This window comes from Calliopsis andreniformis, chromosome 9 (genome assembly GCF_051401765.1).
Source record: "Calliopsis andreniformis isolate RMS-2024a chromosome 9, iyCalAndr_principal, whole genome shotgun sequence".
Classification (NCBI taxonomy): domain Eukaryota; kingdom Metazoa; phylum Arthropoda; class Insecta; order Hymenoptera; family Andrenidae; genus Calliopsis; species Calliopsis andreniformis.
This window is the reverse complement of record NC_135070.1, coordinates 2,325,763-2,347,645: the sequence shown is the minus strand read 5'-3', so window position 1 is coordinate 2,347,645 and position 21,883 is coordinate 2,325,763. Positions and strand designations below refer to the sequence as shown.

At 32.0% G+C, this 21,883-nt stretch overlaps 7 protein-coding genes across 15 annotated transcripts; 3 read left to right on the top strand and 4 right to left on the bottom strand.

Annotated features, from left to right (window-relative positions):
- The first annotated feature begins 79 nt into the window (after positions 1-79).
- LOC143182861 (ATP-binding cassette sub-family C member 4) lies at positions 80-7,111 on the top strand. Its single transcript, XM_076384149.1, has 18 exons — positions 80-472; positions 538-648; positions 754-888; positions 975-1,179; positions 1,263-1,488; positions 1,562-1,718; positions 1,803-2,052; positions 2,143-2,334; positions 2,411-2,697; positions 2,763-2,946; positions 3,043-3,383; positions 4,089-4,278; positions 4,346-4,565; positions 4,637-4,867; positions 4,948-5,178; positions 5,262-5,563; positions 5,644-6,291; positions 6,368-7,111. Exons 1-18 carry the CDS (start codon positions 399-401, stop codon positions 6,446-6,448), a joined length of 4,065 nt encoding a protein of 1,354 aa, XP_076240264.1. The 5' UTR covers positions 80-398; the 3' UTR covers positions 6,449-7,111.
- Positions 7,112-7,138: 27 nt separating this feature from the next.
- Positions 7,139-8,088, bottom strand: Sld5 (DNA replication complex GINS protein SLD5). The gene is made up of 2 exons (XM_076384150.1): positions 7,592-8,088; positions 7,139-7,510 (listed from the first exon to the last, which is right to left on the bottom strand). The coding sequence occupies exons 1-2, from the start codon at positions 7,927-7,929 to the stop codon at positions 7,276-7,278; spliced, it is 573 nt and encodes a 190-aa protein (XP_076240265.1). The 5' UTR covers positions 7,930-8,088; the 3' UTR covers positions 7,139-7,275.
- A 1,515-nt stretch (positions 8,089-9,603) lies between these two features.
- Positions 9,604-12,530, top strand: Lop1 (long wavelength sensitive opsin 1). The gene is made up of 6 exons (XM_076384797.1): positions 9,604-9,759; positions 10,451-10,788; positions 10,893-11,140; positions 11,229-11,487; positions 11,552-11,718; positions 11,792-12,530. Exons 2-6 carry the CDS (start codon positions 10,459-10,461, stop codon positions 11,916-11,918), a joined length of 1,131 nt encoding a protein of 376 aa, XP_076240912.1. The 5' UTR covers positions 9,604-9,759; positions 10,451-10,458; the 3' UTR covers positions 11,919-12,530.
- Lop2 (long wavelength sensitive opsin 2) lies at positions 12,523-14,572 on the bottom strand. Of its 5 annotated transcripts, XM_076384793.1 has the most exons (9): positions 14,444-14,567; positions 14,166-14,377; positions 13,837-14,075; positions 13,650-13,756; positions 13,473-13,579; positions 13,251-13,398; positions 13,060-13,170; positions 12,818-12,984; positions 12,523-12,741 (listed from the first exon to the last, which is right to left on the bottom strand). In XM_076384793.1, exons 2-9 carry the CDS (start codon positions 14,354-14,356, stop codon positions 12,624-12,626), a joined length of 1,188 nt encoding a protein of 395 aa, XP_076240908.1. In that variant the 5' UTR covers positions 14,357-14,377; positions 14,444-14,567; the 3' UTR covers positions 12,523-12,623. The 5 variants fall into 5 exon arrangements, with proteins under 5 accessions (XP_076240908.1, XP_076240907.1, XP_076240910.1 ...); XM_076384792.1 differs by having other exon boundaries at positions 14,166-14,572; XM_076384795.1 differs by lacking the exon at positions 14,166-14,377 and having other exon boundaries at positions 13,837-13,923; positions 14,444-14,521.
- A 197-nt stretch (positions 14,573-14,769) lies between these two features.
- Positions 14,770-15,984, bottom strand: LOC143183277 (COMM domain-containing protein 2-like). 2 transcript variants are annotated; one of them, XM_076384799.1, is made up of 5 exons: positions 15,719-15,984; positions 15,568-15,637; positions 15,429-15,511; positions 15,165-15,338; positions 14,770-15,096 (listed from the first exon to the last, which is right to left on the bottom strand). In XM_076384799.1, exons 1-5 carry the CDS (start codon positions 15,749-15,751, stop codon positions 14,890-14,892), a joined length of 567 nt encoding a protein of 188 aa, XP_076240914.1. In that variant the 5' UTR covers positions 15,752-15,984; the 3' UTR covers positions 14,770-14,889. The 2 variants fall into 2 exon arrangements, with proteins under 2 accessions (XP_076240914.1, XP_076240913.1); XM_076384798.1 differs by having other exon boundaries at positions 15,568-15,645; positions 15,719-15,980.
- Positions 15,985-16,211: 227 nt separating this feature from the next.
- Pfdn6 (prefoldin 6) lies at positions 16,212-19,611 on the bottom strand. 4 transcript variants are annotated; one of them, XM_076384802.1, is made up of 5 exons: positions 19,315-19,611; positions 17,190-17,231; positions 16,908-16,977; positions 16,615-16,810; positions 16,212-16,545 (listed from the first exon to the last, which is right to left on the bottom strand). In XM_076384802.1, the coding sequence occupies exons 3-5, from the start codon at positions 16,969-16,971 to the stop codon at positions 16,416-16,418; spliced, it is 390 nt and encodes a 129-aa protein (XP_076240917.1). In that variant the 5' UTR covers positions 16,972-16,977; positions 17,190-17,231; positions 19,315-19,611; the 3' UTR covers positions 16,212-16,415. The 4 variants fall into 4 exon arrangements, with proteins under 4 accessions (XP_076240917.1, XP_076240915.1, XP_076240919.1 ...); XM_076384800.1 differs by having other exon boundaries at positions 17,171-17,231; positions 19,315-19,610; XM_076384804.1 differs by lacking the exon at positions 17,190-17,231.
- On the top strand, positions 18,376-20,411 carry LOC143183295 (phospholipase A1-like). Its single transcript, XM_076384820.1, has 7 exons — positions 18,376-18,451; positions 18,546-18,612; positions 18,730-18,874; positions 19,012-19,139; positions 19,274-19,590; positions 19,835-19,937; positions 20,020-20,411. Exons 1-7 carry the CDS (start codon positions 18,376-18,378, stop codon positions 20,147-20,149), a joined length of 966 nt encoding a protein of 321 aa, XP_076240935.1. The 3' UTR covers positions 20,150-20,411.
- The last annotated feature ends 1,472 nt before the right edge of the window (positions 20,412-21,883 follow it).

The following is a 21,883-nucleotide window of genomic DNA, read 5'->3' as shown; positions in this document are numbered from 1 at the left end:
CTACAAAATCATGAGTAGTCAAGAGATGTCAAGGATCATGACATTTTCGACGCGACACATTTGGTGGACGATGCAACACAGTCTTAAGGGACTTATATAATATAGTGTTGAATCGATCACGCGTGACTTGCGAAGAAGATATCTTTTAATCTTAGATATGCTCCTTCACTACCTATCCTTCTGATAGGAAAAGTTCTATCGCTTACTCGAAACGTACGCGGTCACCGGTCAGTATTCATCACAATTCACAACTCATTCTTTGATTATGAGTCTGAGAATCTCAACGTGTTAACGCGAATTAGTTGCCGCTGAACGAGTCCGAGGAGTTGTTGAATTTGTTTGGAACGGCATGATTCGTACTAATACGAGTGACTGTAGTTTGTGTAATACATTCAATAATGGACGGTAGTAAAAAATACGATAATCCTAATCCTAAACTGACGGCAAATATATTCAGTAAATTAATATTTTGGTAAGTGTTCGATATTGCTTGTTTTGATTTCAGCCACGTGTAACAGTTTTATTTTTGTGTTGAAGGTGGTTAAAACCCTTGTTTTGCTATGGAAAAGATCATGATTTCGAAGTTAAGGATATGTATAATGTTATGCCCGAAGATGTTAGTCAAACTCTGGCAGATAAGCTTGAGAGGTAAATATTACCTTTTAGAAAGTAAATTAAACAATAGTATTTACATGCACTTGACATCACTGGTTTTATATCATTAATGTTTGCTCTTATTATCTCTGTGTGAAGGAACTGGTTTAAAGAAATCAAAACAGCGACAGAAAATTTTAGGAAGCCTAAATTTTTCAACGCTTTGAAAAAAACATTTATGTGGTCTTTTATGTATTATGGAGGATGGCAATTTTTTGTAGCAGTTGTTGTAAAGTGAATATTTTATATATTATTGAATAGTTATTACATATTTTTAATTATTAGTCATTACAGAATAATATTTTATTCTGACATTATAGGGTTCTACAACCATATGCCTTAGGCCTTCTTATTTGGCACTTTGATCCTAGAGCAATATCTACTATCACAGAAGCATACATTTATGCTTCATCTGTTGTAGTCTTAATTGCACTTAATGCTCTAATTGTTCATCATTCAAATTTTGGTTTAATGGTACTTGGAATGAGAATGAGAATAGCATGTTCATCCCTAATGTACAGAAAGGTGATAAGTTATACCTTAGAAATATAAATATTAAATTTTGTTTACTGTAATTTATTAAAGATTGTTATCTTATATTCTTTTAGATTTTACGCCTATCCAATTGTTCTTCTAATGCTACAAGCCCAGGGAACATTATAAATTTATTATCAAATGATGTAGGAAGATTTGAACAATTATTTATGGCATTACACTATATTTGGATTTTACCAATTCAAGGTGCTGTGATTACTTATATGATTTGGAGAAATGTAGGAATTGCTAGTTTAGCTGGTGTTCTTCTCATAAGTGTCCAAACTGTACCTCTCCAAGGTACATACTATTATTTATTTATACTGTGAGTTCAAATGTAACAATAACAGTAATTGATTTATTTTCCTTTCAGGGTATCTTGGGAGATGGATATCAAAGTTACGATTAAAAATTGCAATTAGGACAGATGAAAGAGTACGTTTAATGTCAGAAATTATTAGTGGAATTCAAGTTATTAAAATGTATACTTGGGAAAAACCATTTGAAAAACTTGTTAGCATTGCTAGAAGGTACATTGCAAAGTTGTATTGTATATATGTATATATTAATATAAATTACATGTGCATACGTTTACATGTATAATAATTTTTCAGCCATGAAATAGATATTCTTTTAGTTTCATCATACTTAAAAGGTTTTACTTTAGCTACTTTTGTGTTCACTGAGAGAACAACATTGTATTTTACAATTATGGCGTATGTACTTCTTGGAAATTATATATCTGCTGACAAAGCATTTTCAATAGCTCAGTACTACAATATTCTTCAACTTACTATGGCAATATTATATCCGATGGCTGTGTCTGCAGCTGCTGAGGCTGCTGTATCTATTAAGAGAGTTGAGGTGAAATAAAGAATAATTTACTGATTGCATTTTACATTTTTATGTAACATATTATGTATTGGAATTATTTATCATTGCATTTTTCTTTAGAAATTCCTGTTGTTTAAAGAAAATACTAATTTAGTCCCATATAAGTACGTTAATGGAGATGGTAGTATTGTGATGAAAGGTGTTTCAGCATCCTGGTCAGAAAATACAATTGTTACTACTTTGCAAGATATCAATATACATATACAACCTGGAAAGCTTTATGCTATTGTTGGTTCAGTTGGTGCAGGAAAGGTAATTTACAAAGGGATAATATCCTTATAAGACATTTGTGGTAGCAAATTCAGCTACATTGTATGTACATTTTTAGACTTCGTTCCTTCAATTAATTTTAAAAGAACTGATACAATCGCGTGGAGATATACAAGTAAACGGTAACGTATCGTATGCTAGTCAGGAAGCGTGGTTATTTTCTGGTTCGGTTCGCAACAACATACTTTTTGGACAACATTATGACTCAAAGAAGTATAACGAAATTATTAAAGTATGTGCCCTTACCAAAGATTTTCAACAGTTTAATTATGGCGATAAAACTTTAGTGGGAGATAAAGGTGCTGCGTTAAGTGGAGGACAACGAGCAAGAATAAATTTAGCCAGGTAAACCGAATCTATTGAAAACAATTGATTCTTATTAAAAGATATATGAATTACTGTTACAACAGGGCTGTATACCGAAACGCAGATATTTATTTACTAGATGACCCACTATCTGCAGTTGACACACATGTTGGAAAACATTTATTCAACGAATGTATTAAGAATTATCTTCAAAAGAAAACAAGAATTCTCGTTACTCATCAAATACAATATTTAAAACAGTGTGACTACATTATCGTATTAAATAACGTATGTACAAATAGATAATAAATGTCTAGTCATATTGGGTTGAGCTTATGTTATGTATACAGTATGTTATGTAACTGGTTACAATCTTTGTTACAGGGTAAAATTGAATATGAAGGTACATTTGCAGACCTTCAAAATAAACATGTAGATTTCATGACTATACTTTCTGAGGAAGAGCAAAAAGAAGATTTGGAAATTACAAAAGTCAATGAGAATAATACACCTGACATATCCATTACTTCTGAGAATAGTAAAGATGAAGAAGAAGCGGAACCACAAGAAACAGAAGAATTAGTAGCTAAAGGGGATGTTTCAAAAATGCTTTACTGGAAATATTTTAGAGCTGGAGGTTCAATTCTCATGATCCTATGTTTTGCAATTACTTTACTTTTGGGGCAATTAGGAAGCAGCGGTTGTGACTACTTTGTCGCGTATTGGTTAATATTCCTATTTATATGTCTTATTTCTAATGTAAATTATATTATACAGGGTGTACCAGAATTGGTAGTACAAGCGGAAAGATAGTGATTCTACATAAAAAACTAAGTAGAAAATATGAAACAAAATTTTTTGATACAGTTTTTCGTTTTCGAAAAAATGGAATTGCTTAAGTACGTAAATGGTAAGTGGAGTAACGGCTGATTTCTTCACGGTTAACTTTAACTGGAGATTCAGATATAGCGAGTCTCATCGATTCGCGATTCCCTAGGCTAGTTATATCCCAAAAATATTATTACCGAGCTTGCTTCAAGGCGAAAATGATGGATATTTACTAATAAATAATCATTTTTCAAAAATCCATGAACTCGGTTTTAGAGCATCAATTTAATATAATCATTTTAAACGATGTAACGCAACTAGCCTAATAGGGAACCGCGAATCGATTAGATTCATTGTATTTTAATACCTTTAACTGAAAGGCAATTGGAGACGAAGAAATCGGCTGTAAGAACACTCATGGTTTGACCATTGACTTTTTCTAATAGAAACTAGAAACACTGCCCCGGATTAAAATTCAAACTCGATAGATTTCTACAACATTTTATTTTTATGTATAATTACCATCCTCTCACTTGTACCACCAGTTCTGAGACACCCTGTATATAATATTGTATAATCTTATCTACTTCTTATACTTTCAGGACGAAACAGGAAGAACTAAATATAAGAAGTAATAATAATTACACAGTGCAAATATTGAAACAAAACGAGACATTTCCTGCATTTACAGAAGGAACAAGTAAACTGGTTAATGACACCAGCATAGATAACTTTAATGAAACAATTCTTGAATTCTTAACTACTTCGGAAAACAGAAGCTTAGATAATACTGTTGGTAACAATTTGTTTTATCTTCTTATCAGTGGAAAAGATTATATATATTCTTGTTTATATACAGACATGGTTTATGGATATGCAACCTCATGAATCATATTACCTCGATCATGCTACTGCTTTATGGATTTATGGAGGTCTTATTACTTTAAGCATATTGTTTACTACAATTAGAAATCTAATTTTTTACAAAATATGCATGAACGCCAGTAGAAATCTTCATAATCTCATGTTCTCATGTTTACTAAAAGCGCCAATGTTATTTTTTGATACACATCCTTCTGGCAAGTATTAAACAAATGTAACATTTTATACAATATTAGAATATTATCATTAGAATAATTTTCTATTCTAGGTCGTATTTTGAATCGTTTTTCGAAAGATGTTGGAGCAGTAGACGAAATGCTACCAAGAACAATGGTAGAATCTGTTCAGATATTTGCAGTAATGGTTGGAATTTTAATACAAGTTATTATTATTAATTGGTGGACAATATTTCCAACATTCATCATGGGTTTTCTATATTGGAAAATAAGAACTATTTATCTTAAAACTGCTCAAGATGTGAAACGTTTTGAAGGAATTAGTAAGAAAGTCTTGCAATCCTTAATGTATACATTTTCGAATGTTTTCTCACGCAATATAATCAATATTTTCAATTTTCAGCAAAAAGTCCCGTCTTTTCTCATGTTAACTCGTCATTATTAGGATTGAGTACAATTCGTTCATCTTCAGCGCAAGATATGGTTCGCAGAGAATTTGACACTCACCAAGATCTTCATACAAGTACTTATTATTTGATCATAGCAACGAGTGCTGCTTTTGGGTTAGCACTGGATTTTGTATCCATTGCTTTTATTGCGTTTATTACATACAGTTTCATTATAATAAATGATGGTAAATTATTATTGAAATTATTTATAACAGTATCATTTATCGGATTTATCCACATTTACGAAAATGTACATTTATATTTTTAGAAAATACATTTGCTGGAAGTGTGGGCCTTGCCGTATCGCAAGTATTACTTTTATGTGGAATGCTTCAGCATGGAATGCGACAAACTGCAGAAACGATAGCACAAATGACTAGTGTAGAACGAATTCTACAGTTTACGCAACTTGATAAAGAGGGACCATTTGAAAGTGAACCTCATAAAAAACCGGCGTTACAATGGCCTTCCAAGGGAGAAATTCAATTTGATCATGTGTATTTACGTTATAACGATTCAGAGCCACCTGTTCTTAAAGACTTATGTTTCTTCATTAAACCTGGTGAAAAGGTTTTAATTATTCTAAATAACTATTAAATCTATTTAAGAACTATGTAATATCTAATGAAATTTAAACTTCCGTTTTCCAGGTAGGAATTGTGGGTCGAACTGGTGCTGGTAAAACTTCTTTGATATCAGCCTTGTTCCGTTTAACCAAATTCGAAGGTGCTATTCGAATAGATAGCTTAGATACGAGAGAAATAGGTCTTCATGACTTAAGAAAACAAATCTCCATTATTCCCCAAGAACCTATATTATTTTCGGCATCGCTTCGAGATAATCTCGATCCATTCAATAATTATGATGACACTGCTCTTTGGTATGCTCTCGAGGATGTAGAACTGAAATCAAGTGTCTCCTCTCTCGACTATAATGTTTCAGAAAGAGGAACCAATTTCAGTGTAGGACAAAGACAATTACTTTGTCTGGCACGAGCAATTCTAAGAAACAATAAGATTCTTTTGCTAGATGAAGCTACAGCTAATGTAGATCCTGCCACAGATGCTTTAATACAAAAAACTATCAGACAAAAGTTTAAGAACTGCACAGTATTAACCATAGCTCATAGATTGAATACTATCATGGATAGCGATAAAGTGCTAGTTATGGAACACGGAAAAGTTGTTGAGTTTGATCATCCATATATTTTACTTCAAAACGATCAAGGTTATTTTACCAGTTTGGTTAAGGAAACTGGAAAACTAATGTATGAACAGTTAAAGAATGTCGCTGAAGAGGTAAGCTGATTTTCTTTGTTAATCATTGTTATTTAGAACTATGGTTTATAGTTTTAACAAATCATTATATTTTTAGGCTTATAATAGTTCTAATCGTCCAGAATCACAAGTACAACCAAAAACTACCGATAATACTACAATTTTACCAAATTCGTGAAATCAAGCACTTCGAGATGTTAAAACATTAAATATATTTTAAAGTGCTTAACGATCAATATTAGTAAAGGTGCTTAACAATCGTACTTTTTATTTTTTTTTATCTACTTAGCAATTTTTTAAATTGAACTATTGTATTTTAGTCAAAATATTATGTGCAAAGTAAAGCATTTTACTCAGTCCACTCTGGACAAACATACATGTATGATATTAAGAACTTATAGAGATATGTACTTATATTTTACACTATTTTGATAATCATATATATTATTCCTCAACTGAATACGGGTTCATTCAATGTGATTAAATAGTATGTCTCAGAAATATAGTGCTATTTTATATAACAACATTTTTAAAGCTTTTGTAACAAATCTGTGCAAAGGCAGTTCAAATAGTTTATTATTTTGAAGTGACAGTGAAAGTGTAAACAAATGTAAAGTGTATTTTTACTATGCTTTATAGATTCATATTTTAATATGTCCTTAATGTTTTGTATTGCAAAATATGTTATATATACATCACTTTTAAAAGAGTACTTATATGTATAATTTTACAAACAACATTGTATAATGTCAAAGCAGATTTATAAACTATGTAAACAATACGATTCACATTTCTTTTGAAATTTTTATAATAAATTATGTATACAAGTAGTTGTATATTATTTTCATATGTTCTGTAAGATATCCAAATTAAGTAAAATGAAATATCTTTAAAGATTATTGCAGTTCACTATAGCTAAATATTGATTTTACATGTTTGTGTAAAACTTTATTGTGTTTTTTATTTGTGTTATGAATTATATACACCATTGTTGTATACCAAATTCTAAATTAATTGAACAGCACCATTTTTAACTAAATCAGCAACAGCACTATACTGTATAATGTGCTGGGAACCTGGTTCTAAATCTATCTCTTCATCTAACAATCCAGGTAATATAATCCCATTTGCTCTACCATTTGCTTTTAAGAATACATATGCATGTATGTTTGGCTTTACACTGAGCTTATTTACTTCGAATGTTTGAAAATTGCCAGGCATGTGTTGCAAAGCTATAGTTCTGAAAAGTGTTTCGACACTAGTAAGAAATTCTTTTGCAAATTGTTTCTCTGCAGCTGTTAAATAACTTTCTTCCGCAGACCTGTTAGCTTCCTGCGAAAGTATATGAATGGTATATTTCTCAATTTTCTCTAATCGAGCTCTGAGATAACTGGATATCACGAATTTGATTCTATCTAGCTCCATTCTGTGAATCATTAACCTGAGATCCCCTTTATCTAACCTCTTCATATTTTCCTCCATGTGCGTGATCTGCTGTAGCATGCAGTCGACCAAATCAGACTGATGAGGCAAAATTTCAGGAGCAAATTTCTCGTTTAACCAAGCCTCTTCTATTGCTAATAAAGCGCTTTGAGCAGTTAATTCTTCTTCCTCCTGTTCATCCTCGACTTCTACTCGCGTTTCTAAATCATCTTCCATTTTCTACAACTTTTCTTGTTTCGATCGAAATATCACCTTTTTGTGTAGTTCTTCAATAAATACACTGTGATATTTATATATATACTATTATGTAGCTTATCGTAACACATATATGTATAATACAAATGCTAAACTAAGCAGCTTTACGTGTAAAGTGGTTATCAGTCGTTATACTACTGTGCACTGCTACTACTGTACATTTTAAATTGTTCGATATATCACGTGACCTGATGTCACATGAAATCGATGTTTCTCGCGTCATTTAAATTCAAATTTATTTCCCGCATGCAGGTTTATTTCTGTGCTTAGCGTATATTTTGTGGTGTTCACTTGCATCAAATTTCTGTTATTTCTTTGTATTATTGATTTACTTTTTTTGTTTCACTATTGTGAAGATATACACAACTCGTATCGTAAATGCATTCTCCAAGCTTTACTATTGTCCACTTTGTAATCTCGTTGCAATTAACGACTCATAAGTATATAATAGCAAGTAAAATCTGTATATTTAAATCTTGAAGTATTAAATACTTGTTTGTAAGAAATGGACTTTTTACTATAACAGTTAATTAATAAAAGGTATACAAAAACGAAGAAGTGCTTTTGAATCAATGATTCTTTCCCTCTAATAAAGTATTCTTTTTTTTATACTCTATATGCATCAAACGATAAAGTTGAAATGAGTAAAAGTTTTAGTATTCTCTTCCTAATTAACAAGTTGAATGCCTCGCAAAAATAACAATACTTAAGAGTTCAATAACGTATTTAGTATTTTATATTATTCTTCCTGACATTAACGTTGATTGAAAATTAATAAATATTGAGGTTTATTTATCATGAACATTTTAAGAAAATACTGTAACTTCGAAGTGCTGGTCATCGATGATTCACCGTTACAGTACTCAATGTGTTAAAATGATTAAACACGTTAAATTTAAGGCATACTGCATACGGATTATTTGAAATCCTCCATCTATCAATATTGTCATCATAACGGGTGAGCAACAGTATCAATAAACTGTGACGTAATAATGGACCCAAGAAGCAAAATCAGCTGTTTCAAGAAAATTATATGAAACTCTATCGAGGGAATCTCTTACAAAGCTAAACAACAAAAACATACACATGTTGTTATAATAAGCTGCTTACAGCATGAAACCATATTAAAGTTTAAATCTGAATAGGACAACATAGTGTTCCTATACAGAATCGTTGAAATCTTGAACATGACACGTTCACGGATCAGTGTTTGCTCAATTCAATCGTTATCCTTTTCGCAAGTCTTCAAAAAGAACATGGAACAGAATGTCAAGTTATAGTATCGTTTTGCGTTTCTTCGGACGTAATCGAACAACTAAACGCTGGAACGTAAACATAGTCAAAGGGTTTACGATGGGATCAAGTCGTAAGAAGGATGTAAGAAAGACGTTGTAGAATCAAAGAATAGAGTGGTTCCTTGTGCTCTGTTCCTATTTTAGTCTCACATAAGGTTTCTGTGTGCGGCGTTGAAGATACACCAAGGTATTCTTAAATCCTCCTTAACTTAATAAAGACCTTCTTAAGACTGTTTGTCGACTTACATCGCGACAACATATAGAAAGTCGGCCTGTAAGGGTACATATGGCAGGGTCGAGCCATGATATCGGTTCATATTTAAACGAAAGTCGGGCGACATTGACACGAGCCGCATCCAACAGTGCACCTAACAGACCTTCCTTATTCCTGCTCCGTCGAATTCATCGACGACGAGTTGTGACCGATCGTAAATTAATCTGAGACGTGTATTTGGATTAGTTCGTTTTAGTACGATTTTCTCCAAGTAACCTGAAGGTGAGCAATTGATCGAAAGTAACGCGAGTAGTGCATCATTTCAAGTGTTCTATAAGAAACAGTGTCAATCATAATTGTATCTCCTACAACAGTGTTGCTCGACTCAATGGAAACTTTTATACAACATTTTAAATAATCATTTGTCCTGACATTGATTAATTTTGGTTTATAAAGAAGTAAACTTGCGGTAGTGATATTGGACATGTAATTGCAGAAGTTCAAGAAACAGAATGGTATCTGGATCACGTTCACGATTCCTTAAGCTGGGTCTATACCAGCGAACAGTTCGCGAACACTGTACGCAAATAGTGTTTGCAAACAGTTCACAAACTTTTTATCACGCTTACTTGATTTTTCCGCGAACACCAAGGACAGTATGCGAACAAATACGCGAACAGACGATTTCTAGGAAATTTAATTTCCATATTGTTCACAAACAGTTCGCGAACTCTAGTGTATTCACACCTTTAATCTGTACGTATGGGGGCGAAGTCAAGTGCGTGATTCAGTTTTAATTGCTTCCTACAACACTTTTCCTAGATAGTTTCATTTCATTCATAGATAGTTATGCCATTCTACCAGCGATTACTATTACCGCAACTTAACTTCGGTGATCTGATAGAAGCCTGTGTTTTTTTCGAAAAAGTGGCTATTGGCTGATCGGAGTGATATACAATTTGAATGTTTACAGATTCAAGGATGACGGTCATTAACGGGCCTATTTATGAAGCCTACTCATGGGGAGGCCAAGGGCCCAAATTTGGTAATCAGACGGTAGTGGATAAGGTTCCTCCGGATATGCTCCACTTGATTGATGCTCACTGGTATCAGTACCCACCTCTGAATCCCATGTGGCACGGGATTCTTGGTTTCGTAATTGGCGTGCTTGGTTTCATCTCTGTATCCGGTAATGGAATGGTCGTTTACATATTTCTGTCGACAAAAAGCCTTCGGACGCCAAGCAATTTATTTGTCATCAACCTCGCCATCAGCGACTTCTGCATGATGTTCTGCATGTCTCCACCTATGGTGTGTAAAACAAATTCAACTTCGTAGTAATTTCGTACCATAGAAGTAGGTGGATTATATTCGCAATTGACAGCTATTGAATATAGAATTCCTTTTCACGATAGATAATCAACTGTTATTACGAAACATGGGTACTTGGACCTATGTTTTGTCAAATCTACGCGATGTTGGGCTCTTTGTTCGGATGTGGCTCCATATGGACGATGACAGCGATTGCGTTCGATAGGTACAATGTGATTGTCAAGGGATTATCTGGTAAACCACTGACTATTACTGGAGCTCTCCTTCGTATACTGGGTATATGGCTTTTCTCTCTGATCTGGACTGTTGCGCCCGTGTTGGGCTGGAATCGGTAATTGTCTCTGATTACTTCTGATCATCTGTAGCTGATGAAATCTTTTACATCCTATTCAGCTAACAGTATACTTATTCTTTCACAGATATGTACCTGAGGGTAACATGACCGCGTGTGGCACCGACTACTTCAGTAAGGACTTCTTATCCGTCTCCTACATTGTGATGTACAGTATATGGGTGTACGTCGCACCGCTGTTTCTTATCGTTTATAGCTACTGGTTCATCATCCAAGCGGTCGCTGCACACGAAAGGAACATGCGAGAACAGGCCAAGAAGATGAACGTTGCTTCTCTGCGATCGTCTGATAATCAGAATACTAGTGCCGAATGCAAACTTGCGAAGGTATCTATATATTTCAATAATATTGATCACTGTCAGTACTATAATCATGTTTTAACAATTCTAGATTGCTCTTATGACGATCTCTTTATGGTTCATGGCCTGGACTCCATATCTAGTCATCAACTACGCCGGCATATTCAATCTCGTCAAGATCAGTCCGCTATTTACTATCTGGGGCTCTCTCTTTGCCAAAGCTAATGCAGTCTATAATCCAATTGTTTACGGAATTAGGTAACTAGAGAGATACAATTATGGAATAAACGTACATGCTTTCCTTTAAACTTTTATTTTTTCAAATTTTTAGCCACCCGAAATATCGAGCTGCACTATTTGCGAAATTCCCATCGCTGGCATGCGCCGCTGAACCTGCACCAGCGGATGCAACCTCTACTACTACCACTGTTGCCGATGGTGAGAAGTCGAATGCGTAAAACGACCAACGTTGTACGCAAAGCGCCTTTTAAATTGCATACATGCGCCTTTCCTGGGCTTTGGCTTACTTTGCCACAATATGGAAGGTCATAAATCGATCGATGAATAACGACCAATGTAAAATAAAATATGCCTGACTAATAACTTTCATTACAGACACGAATTGTACATAGTGATATCAGTTGTCGTGTTAACAAATCTTTTCTTTCTGTTCACCGGCAAGGGGAATACATCGATTATGAATTCAAATTGTACATATTTAAACACGAAAAGCCTGACGACTGCAATTTAATTCGACGAGAGAGAGCCTCCAGTATACGGAATCGTTAGTACAAATGAAAAATCTCCAAATCGTCTACGATTGATGAATTTGCGATTCCCATTTCACCACAATGCGAATCGCTTGACATCAATCTATGGATATAGATTTTGATTTTGTACATTTCATTGTATAGTAACATATACATGGTCACTTTGGTATAGCAGGTACCTGTTCTATGTTTACTTAATTAGTAAGCATATTATGTATCATATTACTATGAAATATGATGAGAGCGTCGCATCTGTACCTTAATTTTATAAAATCAAAATAAACTCTGCAAGCAACGGTACACGTCTCTATTTATTGCCTTAAAGGGAACATTCGCTGTGAGAATCCATTTTTACTAACAACATAAAGTTTATAAAAGATTCTTTTAAACACTCTAAGAGTTTTCGCCGCCCTCTGGTTTTTCTCCTCCAGATGCAGGAGCTTGTTCCTCGGTCGAGCCGCATACTAAACATGGCAATTTTTCCTTCAACGCAGCTCTGTATTTCGGATGACTGCACGGCCCATTTGAAAAATAAATTAATAAGTCGTATTTCATTTCTGTCTTTATAATACACAGTACTCTCATACCTGATTCCATATACAATAGGATTATATATAGCATTAGCTTTTGCAAACAGAGAACCCCATATGGTGAAAAGTGGCGTGAGTAAGGTACGATTGAATATTCCTATGTAATTAATTACAAGATATGGTGTCCACGCCATAAACCATAACGATATTGTCGTTAATGCTACCTAAAATAGATGTAATGTTGAAGTTTGAAATTGAATTTTGCGTTACACAGTTTAATCAAAGACTATTAGTGACACCTTTGCTAATTTTGCTTCAGCGCTAACGCTTTGATTGTCGCCAGATCGTAAAGATGTAACGTTCATTTTCTTTGCCTGTTCTCTCATTCCTTTTTCATGAGCTGCAACAGTCTAAGCAAAGAAGACATTTTATACATGTGAGTACAAATAGTTCTTGAAACGTTCAATTAATATTGCTTTTAAATACTCACAGATACAATAAAGTAATAGCTATAAATAATAGTAAACAGTGGCGTATAATATACGAATATAGAATAAACTAATATATACGATTTGGAGGCCCAACTTAAACTAAGATAGTCTGTTCCACAAGCTGTCATGTTACCCTCTGGAACATATCTGTTTATTATATTAATATTAGAGTTTATAATATCGGTTATATATAAAAGAATACATATTTTTTTAATATTTACCTGTTCCACCCTACCATAGGTAGAATTGTCCATAATAAACCAAATAACCATATGATTATGATTTCAAGAATGGCCTTTTTGATAGTAAGAGGTTTTCCAGACATACCCTAAATATAATATATTTTCTTGCAACATTATTATTACCGTTAAGTTATTAACATTTATATGTATATATACCTTTACTATAACATTATACCTATCTAATGCAATGGCTGTCATCGACCATATAGACGCACATCCACACAATGAGCCAACCATTGCATAGATGTCACACATTAATGATCCTGAAAAAAGGACCATTACTCTAACAATAAAAATTTATGCGACATAGTATGCATTAAGATATACATAAAATTTCTCTTACCAAGAATCCATGTTTCATAAAAACAGCAAATTACCATAGGAGGACACTGGAAGCCCATCATTATAAAGTCTGAAAAAGCGAGATTTACTACAAGCAGATTACTTGGTGTTCTCAACGATGGTGTCATTATAAAAACATAAACAACAACACCATTTCCAAACCACCCAATAATTCCTAGCACAATCATAACAAGTCCTAAAACTTTATGCCATATTGGATGTAAAGGAGGAAACTGATACCTGTATTTTTAAAACAGAGATGTATGTGTATTTTTAAGATTTTAGAGATTTAAAATAAACTGATTTTGGAAATAACAATATTGTTGTTACCAATATGTATCAATTAGATGTAACATATTTTCTGGCACTTTACTAACAACTGTTTCATTATTAAAATGCATCCATTGTCTTGCAAATTGTGGACCTGTAGTTGTTGTCAAGATAGAATTTTGTAGAGGAATAGCTTCCATCAACAATGGCACAGTTATGTTGTGGGTATTTAATAACGTAACTGTCTCCATTTCTTGAAAATGTGTACTAAACTTTGGATATGTACACTTAGAAGTGAAAACAATTAAAAAATTGTATCAATACACAGAATTACATACTTATAAATTAATGTTACAACAAAATTTTCAACGGAAGGTGTTTAAATTTACGCTACATTGATATAAATTTACAAATTACATTCCTCTTTCACATTTCACTATTCATATTTAACAACTGCCTCCACAAATGCATTGTTCTTCTTTTATATAGACTCTGTAAGGTAAGATCCAATAAGATCATCCAATAAAATATTCAAATGAATCTTACTTTTATAGGTATTAGTACAAAGTGACATATGAAAAGTACTGTCAGCTAGAAGTTAGAATAATTTAATTAAAGTGAAACTTTACATATGCGTTTATGAATAAAATTTACACAATTAATCTCTATATGACGCACAATATATTAATACAATCTAAAATTAAGAATGATTTTAACTTGTTTGCTGATATTTCATACAATTTATTATGCAAAATATAATTAAACAATATTCTTGTTGTAGACATCATTTTATTACACTTGAAAGTCTACGAATGTGTTGACTATGCCCCTCTTGAAGAGCCACTTCTAATTCTTGCACCATGTGTAGTAAATTAACAGGATCGGTTTGAAGTAGTACGTGCTGAATATCATCAGTTTTGTCTGAATCCTTTATGGATAAATCCAAAGTAATAAGAGGAGCAAGTTGTTTTAATAAAGATCTTGATGCAATCTATTAAAAAATATAGTGCATAAAACACTTATATTTAATAATTAAATATAGGAAATTATTTTTAATACCTGAACTTCAAATCTCCATTCCATATCATGGTATTCTGGTAATTTAAATCCAATATTTGTAAGTGTATTTAATATTTCATCTTTTTTTACATTATACAATTTACTTAGTATCGCTTCTTGATCTTCTGAAAAACCTAAAGCTATTACAGAATCTCTGAAGTCCTCCAAACTTAGCTATAAAAAAATACAAATGAAATTTAGTGACCTATAAATTGTAATAATATTTACTTTATATATTGTACTTGTAATTGAAAATTGTATTACTTTATATCTGCAACTTTCTAATAATAAATTGATAAGTCCCTCCACAGAATTCTTGATTACATTAATTTCAACATCCAATTTTTCTGAAAAAAATTAATAGTTACATATTTTCCAAAAATTAATTTTCTACATCACTTACGAGCAGCTGCATTATACAATTTAATATTTGGTCCTTTCTGCAAATAATCTACGGCCAATTTGCAAAAATCCTGTAAAACTGATTCAAATAAATTAGTAGAACGGTATTGTTATAGACAGACGAAACTAATGTCAAACAATAACTTACGAACCTTGGGGCGTATGTTCTGTAAGAAGCAAAACATGTTTCTTATGATCTGGTTTTAAAGTTAACAGCATTGTCACTTCTTTTCTTTTAGAAAAAATATATATATAATCGTTAATTGTTATGTATTTCATATGACAATAAAAAATTTCCTGTTTTCATAACTAAGAGGTGGTACATGTTCCGCCATATTCATGAGCTCGTAGATACCACTGGTTTACTGATAAAATAGTAAAATTATGTTACATGAGATCTATGCGACTGTCGTTGTCAAATGACGTAAAAAATATACGCTAAATACTTATTTACTTAATAAATAACATTATGGCGTACAATTACTACACGTAAATTGTTAGGTTAGGTTATCACAGTATACCATAAGCCGTAAGCAATATATTTATTTCACAATGGAAGAGAAACAATGCTCAATGTTACAATTATGAATTTATTTTTCATAATTTAAAAGTAATATGTGTTGGCAACTATAAATAAGATACATGGAAACAAAAGCACTTTTAATTTCTTTTATAATTAGTTCATCTTCATTCTTCTTTTTCCTTATTTTCCGTTGTTTATTATCTGTTAACAATATCAATTAGGGACAATAAGGTAAAATAATGTCCATTGTTACACGCTTCTTTTTACTATAAGAAAATAGCATAAGAAAACAACAGTGTTATATTCATCTGATATTTTATATAAAATTATGCCTTTGGTTGATTGTGCGCTGGTTTCAGATGGGCTTGCTGTAGCATTTGTAGATATTTCTCTACTACTTCACGATGTGTTTCCTGCTTTTTATTTAATGTGGTTAATAAGTCTTCCACTCTTTTCCTAAATTGGAGAAATGTTAATAATTTCAAGTTTCTTTAAAATAAACTGTTTATATGCAAATCGACTTACAATTCAGAAGATATGTATTCCATACGCTTGGTAACATTTTGCTTTGCTTCTTCCAAATCCTGTTTAATAAGAACTGGTCCTATTAGTTTAAAAACATCGTCTTCTGGTTTCAAAAGATCCATTTCCTGCTTAACACCAGTGTTTTCATTTAATTGCCCATCAAGTTGTTGTCTTTGCCCCATGGCTTTATTGTAATCTGATACAAACAGAATCTATATGTATCAGTCCACTAATTATAATTTTAGAATGTATTACAAAGGCGATCCTTTGTGCTATTTAAAAAAATAAAATACCTCTTTGAACCTGTTTACATTTCTCTATTTCTGCCTCTAGTTTTTTCTGAATTTCCTCCGTCATATTTGCCTAAAAAGAAAATTGTATGAAATGTATGCATAGGTTATAAATGTTAAGAGGTTATATTGTGCACATTATAGGTATTTAATTACATTTATAGAATCTATTCAATTCTGTTATGTTTTTGATAGGGATATTTGTAAATTTCTTTGTGGAAATGTGCATAATATAATTGTTATACATATTATTGTTTTAACGTTACCGTATAATGAAAAACCTACACGTTCCGCAAGAAGCCTCTTTGTAAACTCCACAAGAAATAGCTGTTCCAAGCAATAAAATACTTTAAGCACAGAAATTCTTTCTCATTAAATTAAATAGTATTTATTGTTCGGTAGCGTTACGGTTCGAACTTTGTCAAACATTAACTTCAAGTATTTAATGCATGACATGTATACATATGTAATGCGCCTGAGATGCATGTACAAATTTGGAGAAAAATAATTTTGATGGATCAATAAATAAAATTTCGATTTATTTATTGCAGAGCTTTATATAGAAATTTTTAGCAATTAAAGGTAAAATATTTTTACAAAGTATAAGAAAATAAAGAACTTTAAATAGACATCAACATAAATTGCGTTCATAAGTAATCACATTTCGACTTATCGATCTATCGATGCTTTGAATGATAATGAATTCCTCTTTTTGAAATAGCAAAGTTCTGTTATATATTTAACAAAATTCCGTTACTTTTGAAACAAGATACACTTGGGTCTTTTTTTTAAACAATAGATGTGTAGCCTACAGAACCAAAATCATGTAAAAATTGGTTTGTAATAAAGTATAAAAAGAATTTCTATTGAACTAACATAAATTACACACAAAGTAATTTAAAAAATAGAACTGCATTCACTAAAAACATTTTATTTAATACACACGTAAGAAAGAAGTTTAAGAAAAATAGACATTTTATTTCGTATAATAACAAATTCGTTTTCTTAGCCTGGGTCTACACCAGCGAACAATTTGCGAACATGGTTCGCAAACTATGCTTGCAAACAGTTCGCAAACTGTTTGCTGGTATATATCCATCTGTACTGTTGGAACATAAACACTTTCATCGTTCCAAATATTTTCTGTTTTATTGTTTTGTGTCAATTGTGATGACGTTTGTTTTGTTTTCTTTAAATTATTTGAAGTATGTATATAAAAATAAGTAACACGTCTAAACAATACCTTGAAAATATGATTAGAACGTGTTAAAAAAATTGTTTAGCTATGAATAAAACGTGTTAAAAAATGGTTAAAAAGAGATCCAAATATATTATCATATGAATTGATTGACAGCTGTCATATGTTGTACTAGCAGTATTTAAATTAGATTGCTGCATAGGTATATATACATGTATCTATCTACTCCTTATTGAAATCTTATAGGGAATTTTGTAAAAACACTTTTCAACAATGACTATTAAAAAAAATTACTCGACGGCTGTTGCCGTAGCATTATTTCTTTTTATATCTGTTTACTGCTCTCAGGGTATGTACAGCGTGAAGATTGAATTATTTACACAGAAACAAATCTCAATAATTAACAAAATACTTATTTTGTTTCAATGCGTAAAATTATATAGCGAAAGCAGGCATAATTCCGAACTGCGTGTTCGGAATTAAATCACTTTCATTCATTCTATATACAAGGTGAGATAAAAATAAAAGATTTTTCTGCTATTTCGAAAGAATTTTAAATATTTTACATTAGGTATATTACCAAAATTATTCCGATAATTTCTAACATTGTGTAATTATATATTGTAGAAGTCAACCTCAAGGAATTAAAATTCAGCCGCAAGCTAACCAGATACCCTTGCGTTGGGGACGTTCTGGGTTCTTTATTCACGGTTTTGTTTCTCAAGCTAATGGTTCAGACTATTACAGTTTGATACGTACTTGGTTACAAGAGGTACAGAAAAAATTAAAAAGATTCCCGTTAAATTGGAAAGATGTGTACCTACACTTACACAATTTATAATATAAGGAAATTATGCAATTTAGATAAAGGAAATTTTGTTTACTTCAAATTTTAAAAAATTTTTCTAGGAGGATATAAACATCTTCTCTGTAGACTGGGATAATGCAGCCTGCTATGGTGGACTCAGTTTAACAGACTACCTTGCTTATGGAAGCGCTGTTAAAAATGTTCACACTGTTGGCGCGGATGTGGCCAAGTATATATATATTATTTAATAATCTTTGCCTTGTTATAGAAATCTGTACCCAACTCATTTGCTTTTCCCTCCATTATTTGTAGTAACGAATATTGAATAGTATTAGTTAGTAATAAATAATGAATATTTTATAGCTTTATTGCGAGACTGTCTCAAAAATTTGGAGTGAAAGTACCTGATATTGTGATCTTCGGACACAGTCTCGGTGCTCATGTAGCAGGATTTGTTGGAAAAGCTATTCAACGTTTGACCAACCAGAAGGTCGGGCAAATCATTGGTCTCGATCCAGCGGGACCTCTTTTCCGCGGAAAGGGTTGTGGCGACAGGCTTTGTAGTACGGATGCCTCATTTCTCCAAGTCCTTCATACGTCAGAAATAAAGGGTCATCATAACCCACTCGGACACATCGATTTCTATTTTCACGGTGGCACCCGTCAACCAATGTGTTCAAGTAAGCGTAGTAAAAGCGTAGTATATTGTGTAATATTACCACACATACATCATGAATTCGACAAACTGCACGCAATTAAAAATGCGTAAACACTTATAGGTTTCGTCTAATTATTTCTATTATTTACACTTGTGATGTATTTGTGTTAATACCAAACAATATTGATTAGCCAACTGTTTAATGAGCTAATTGGCGTAATTATCTTTTCGAAGAAAAAAGATGCAAATTCTTTCTTACATTACAGCGTTTTCAACAACTTGTGATCATGGTAGCGCTGTGACATACGCGACCATGTCTATAATGAATCCGAAATGCTACCTTGGTACTAAGTGGCAACTCGATTCAAGGTATTATTGACAAATGCTTAAACAATTCATTGATTTAAAATCTACTTGCGTTATACTTTGATGTAATATTTGTTTGTTATAGCAATATTCTAAGCACGAGGCAATGCAATCCAAGTATATGCTCATACGTCGGATTAAATGCACCTCGACAAGGTGGCAGAGGACTATTCTATGTAGCTGCAACTGCTACAAAACCATATTGTTCCAATTGAAACAGTATTATAATGACGAATGAATCGAATGAATGTTAATTACCGTTTTTATAGTCGCTTCCGTTCATATTCAAATCTCTATAATAAATTTGTAAGACATTTTTTTAAATAAGTAAGAAATTATAAATTAAGACAGATAATAATGATGATAATTGATGGTAATCGATTATTGCAATGTGACCACAGTTACTTATAAATATATATTCCTTATATTTTTTAGCTATGTTAACAAAAAGAAATGTATAATAAATACAACCCTGATATATCCTGTATATGATATATGTATATTATTTTATTATTTCAATTGATTATAAGAAATGGAAGTACATACAATGTGTGCAACTTCTATAAATGTAAACATTTGTTTAAGCGTATACAGTATTTTTTTCAATATGTGGGGTATTTGGAGGGTAGATTCTAACCACGAAGCAATAAAAAAAGTTCGTGTGCACAAATGTCCGAAAATGTTTAGTTTTTTAGTTATACGCTATTTTATATTGCATAAATCGCTGACCCAATGTACACAGTGTGTTATCCCGTTTAAGTTTCTGTTAAGCCCTGAGATATTTCAGTTTTCTAAATGAATGGGACACTATCACGAATCTTAAAAACAGTATCACATTGTGAATAATTTAAAATGGCTTACAAATAAAAAATTGGTAACATGATTGTGATACTTTCTCGACACCAACTTAAAAATCTCGACGAACTTAAAATTGTTTATTTTTTATGTTTGGAGAGATATGTTAGAAAAAAGTATTTTACCGATGGTATTTCTTTTTAATGAGCTAAAAACTTAATACAATAAAATTTTCTGTAATTAACTAACAACCCTCCTTGAGATATGATACCCCATATACCCGTACCTCTCCTCCCTTTTGATGAATTTTTTTGAAATTTTAATAGTATCAATGCCTCATATAAAGGAAGGTCGGCCAAAATCGTATAACATACTTTTTTAACAACTAATTAACAAAATTCGCTAATCGCTTGGTAACGATTTTCCGCAATATTTAACTGCTTATCAACAAAATTTTGTCACGAAACACGTGTGCTTCAATAAATTATTCAATTATATTTATATACTTTGATCTTATTTTCGATTTATTTCAAAAGTGTATAACAATATTTTGGTAACTGATAGACAATTAATGCGAAGATATTTATTGTCAGCGCCTACTTATCTTGAGGATAATTGGTCATCATTTTCGTTTTCGTATTTAATTGAAAACAAAAGCTTATGTATTCACGTCTTAGGGCAAAACAGTACGGAGAAAAACCTGAAAAACAATTTGTAAACTAATGTTTAGTTGAAATCGCAACAATTCTAAATTTGGGATATAAATAATACTGAAAAACTAAAATTGTCGAAAAAAAGTGAAATTAAGTGAATTTAGAAGAAATACCAGGGAAAATAATTTTTGTGTAAACAATTGTGAAAAAACTGGCTTCGATGAAAATTGGGAACAATAAACATGGTGGATGAAACTTTTAGCTTCTTCATTGTTAGTTAAGATGAAGGGCAATGTTGTATACTGTATACGATTTTACCCACTCCTATGAGGCAAAATTGTAGACATTCCGTTTTTTTTCTTAAAACAAGTAATATGTTTAAATTTTTCAATTTTTTTGTTGTTGTTTCATGTTAATTAGGAAGTTCTATAATAGATAAAATTTGAATTTTACAATTGAGTTTATTCTCAAATTCAGAAATTATAGGCTTAGAAAGTTAAG

Excerpts from the sequence above, each read along its gene's own strand:
- LOC143182861 (XM_076384149.1), top strand. The coding sequence starts at position 399 with ATGGACGGTAGTAAAAAATACGATAATCCTAATCCTAAACTGACGGCA. Across the intron at positions 649-753 it reads CTGGCAGATAAGCTTGAGAG|GAACTGGTTTAAAGAAATCA; the intron begins GTAAATATTACC and ends CTCTGTGTGAAG. Across the intron at positions 2,335-2,410 it reads GTTCAGTTGGTGCAGGAAAG|ACTTCGTTCCTTCAATTAAT; the intron begins GTAATTTACAAA and ends GTACATTTTTAG.
- Sld5 (XM_076384150.1), bottom strand. The coding sequence starts at position 7,929 with ATGGAAGATGATTTAGAAACGCGAGTAGAAGTCGAGGATGAACAGGAG. Across the intron at positions 7,511-7,591 it reads CTTTCGCAGGAAGCTAACAG|AACTATAGCTTTGCAACACA; the intron begins GTCTGCGGAAGA and ends AACACTTTTCAG.
- Lop1 (XM_076384797.1), top strand. The coding sequence starts at position 10,459 with ATGACGGTCATTAACGGGCCTATTTATGAAGCCTACTCATGGGGAGGC. Across the intron at positions 10,789-10,892 it reads TCTGCATGTCTCCACCTATG|ATAATCAACTGTTATTACGA; the intron begins GTGTGTAAAACA and ends TTTTCACGATAG. Across the intron at positions 11,141-11,228 it reads CCCGTGTTGGGCTGGAATCG|ATATGTACCTGAGGGTAACA; the intron begins GTAATTGTCTCT and ends ATTCTTTCACAG.
- Lop2 (XM_076384792.1), bottom strand. The coding sequence starts at position 14,356 with ATGGAGACAGTTACGTTATTAAATACCCACAACATAACTGTGCCATTG. Across the intron at positions 13,580-13,649 it reads GGTATAATGTTATAGTAAAG|GGTATGTCTGGAAAACCTCT; the intron begins GTATATATACAT and ends TATTATATTTAG. Across the intron at positions 13,171-13,250 it reads GCTATTACTTTATTGTATCT|ACTGTTGCAGCTCATGAAAA; the intron begins GTGAGTATTTAA and ends TTCTTTGCTTAG.
- LOC143183277 (XM_076384798.1), bottom strand. The coding sequence starts at position 15,845 with ATGAAATACATAACAATTAACGATTATATATATATTTTTTCTAAAAGA. Across the intron at positions 15,646-15,718 it reads TACAGAACATACGCCCCAAG|TTTTACAGGATTTTTGCAAA; the intron begins GTTCGTAAGTTA and ends TATTTGAATCAG. Across the intron at positions 15,097-15,164 it reads AATGGAGATTTGAAGTTCAG|ATTGCATCAAGATCTTTATT; the intron begins GTATTAAAAATA and ends ATTTTTTAATAG.
- Pfdn6 (XM_076384802.1), bottom strand. The coding sequence starts at position 16,971 with ATGACGGAGGAAATTCAGAAAAAACTAGAGGCAGAAATAGAGAAATGT. Across the intron at positions 16,811-16,907 it reads ATGTAAACAGGTTCAAAGAG|ATTACAATAAAGCCATGGGG; the intron begins GTATTTTATTTT and ends TGTTTGTATCAG. Across the intron at positions 16,546-16,614 it reads GAATACATATCTTCTGAATT|GAAAAGAGTGGAAGACTTAT; the intron begins GTAAGTCGATTT and ends TCTCCAATTTAG.
- LOC143183295 (XM_076384820.1), top strand. The coding sequence starts at position 18,376 with ATGACTATTAAAAAAAATTACTCGACGGCTGTTGCCGTAGCATTATTT. Across the intron at positions 18,452-18,545 it reads ATCTGTTTACTGCTCTCAGG|CGAAAGCAGGCATAATTCCG; the intron begins GTATGTACAGCG and ends AAAATTATATAG. Across the intron at positions 18,875-19,011 it reads TACGTACTTGGTTACAAGAG|GAGGATATAAACATCTTCTC; the intron begins GTACAGAAAAAA and ends AAATTTTTCTAG.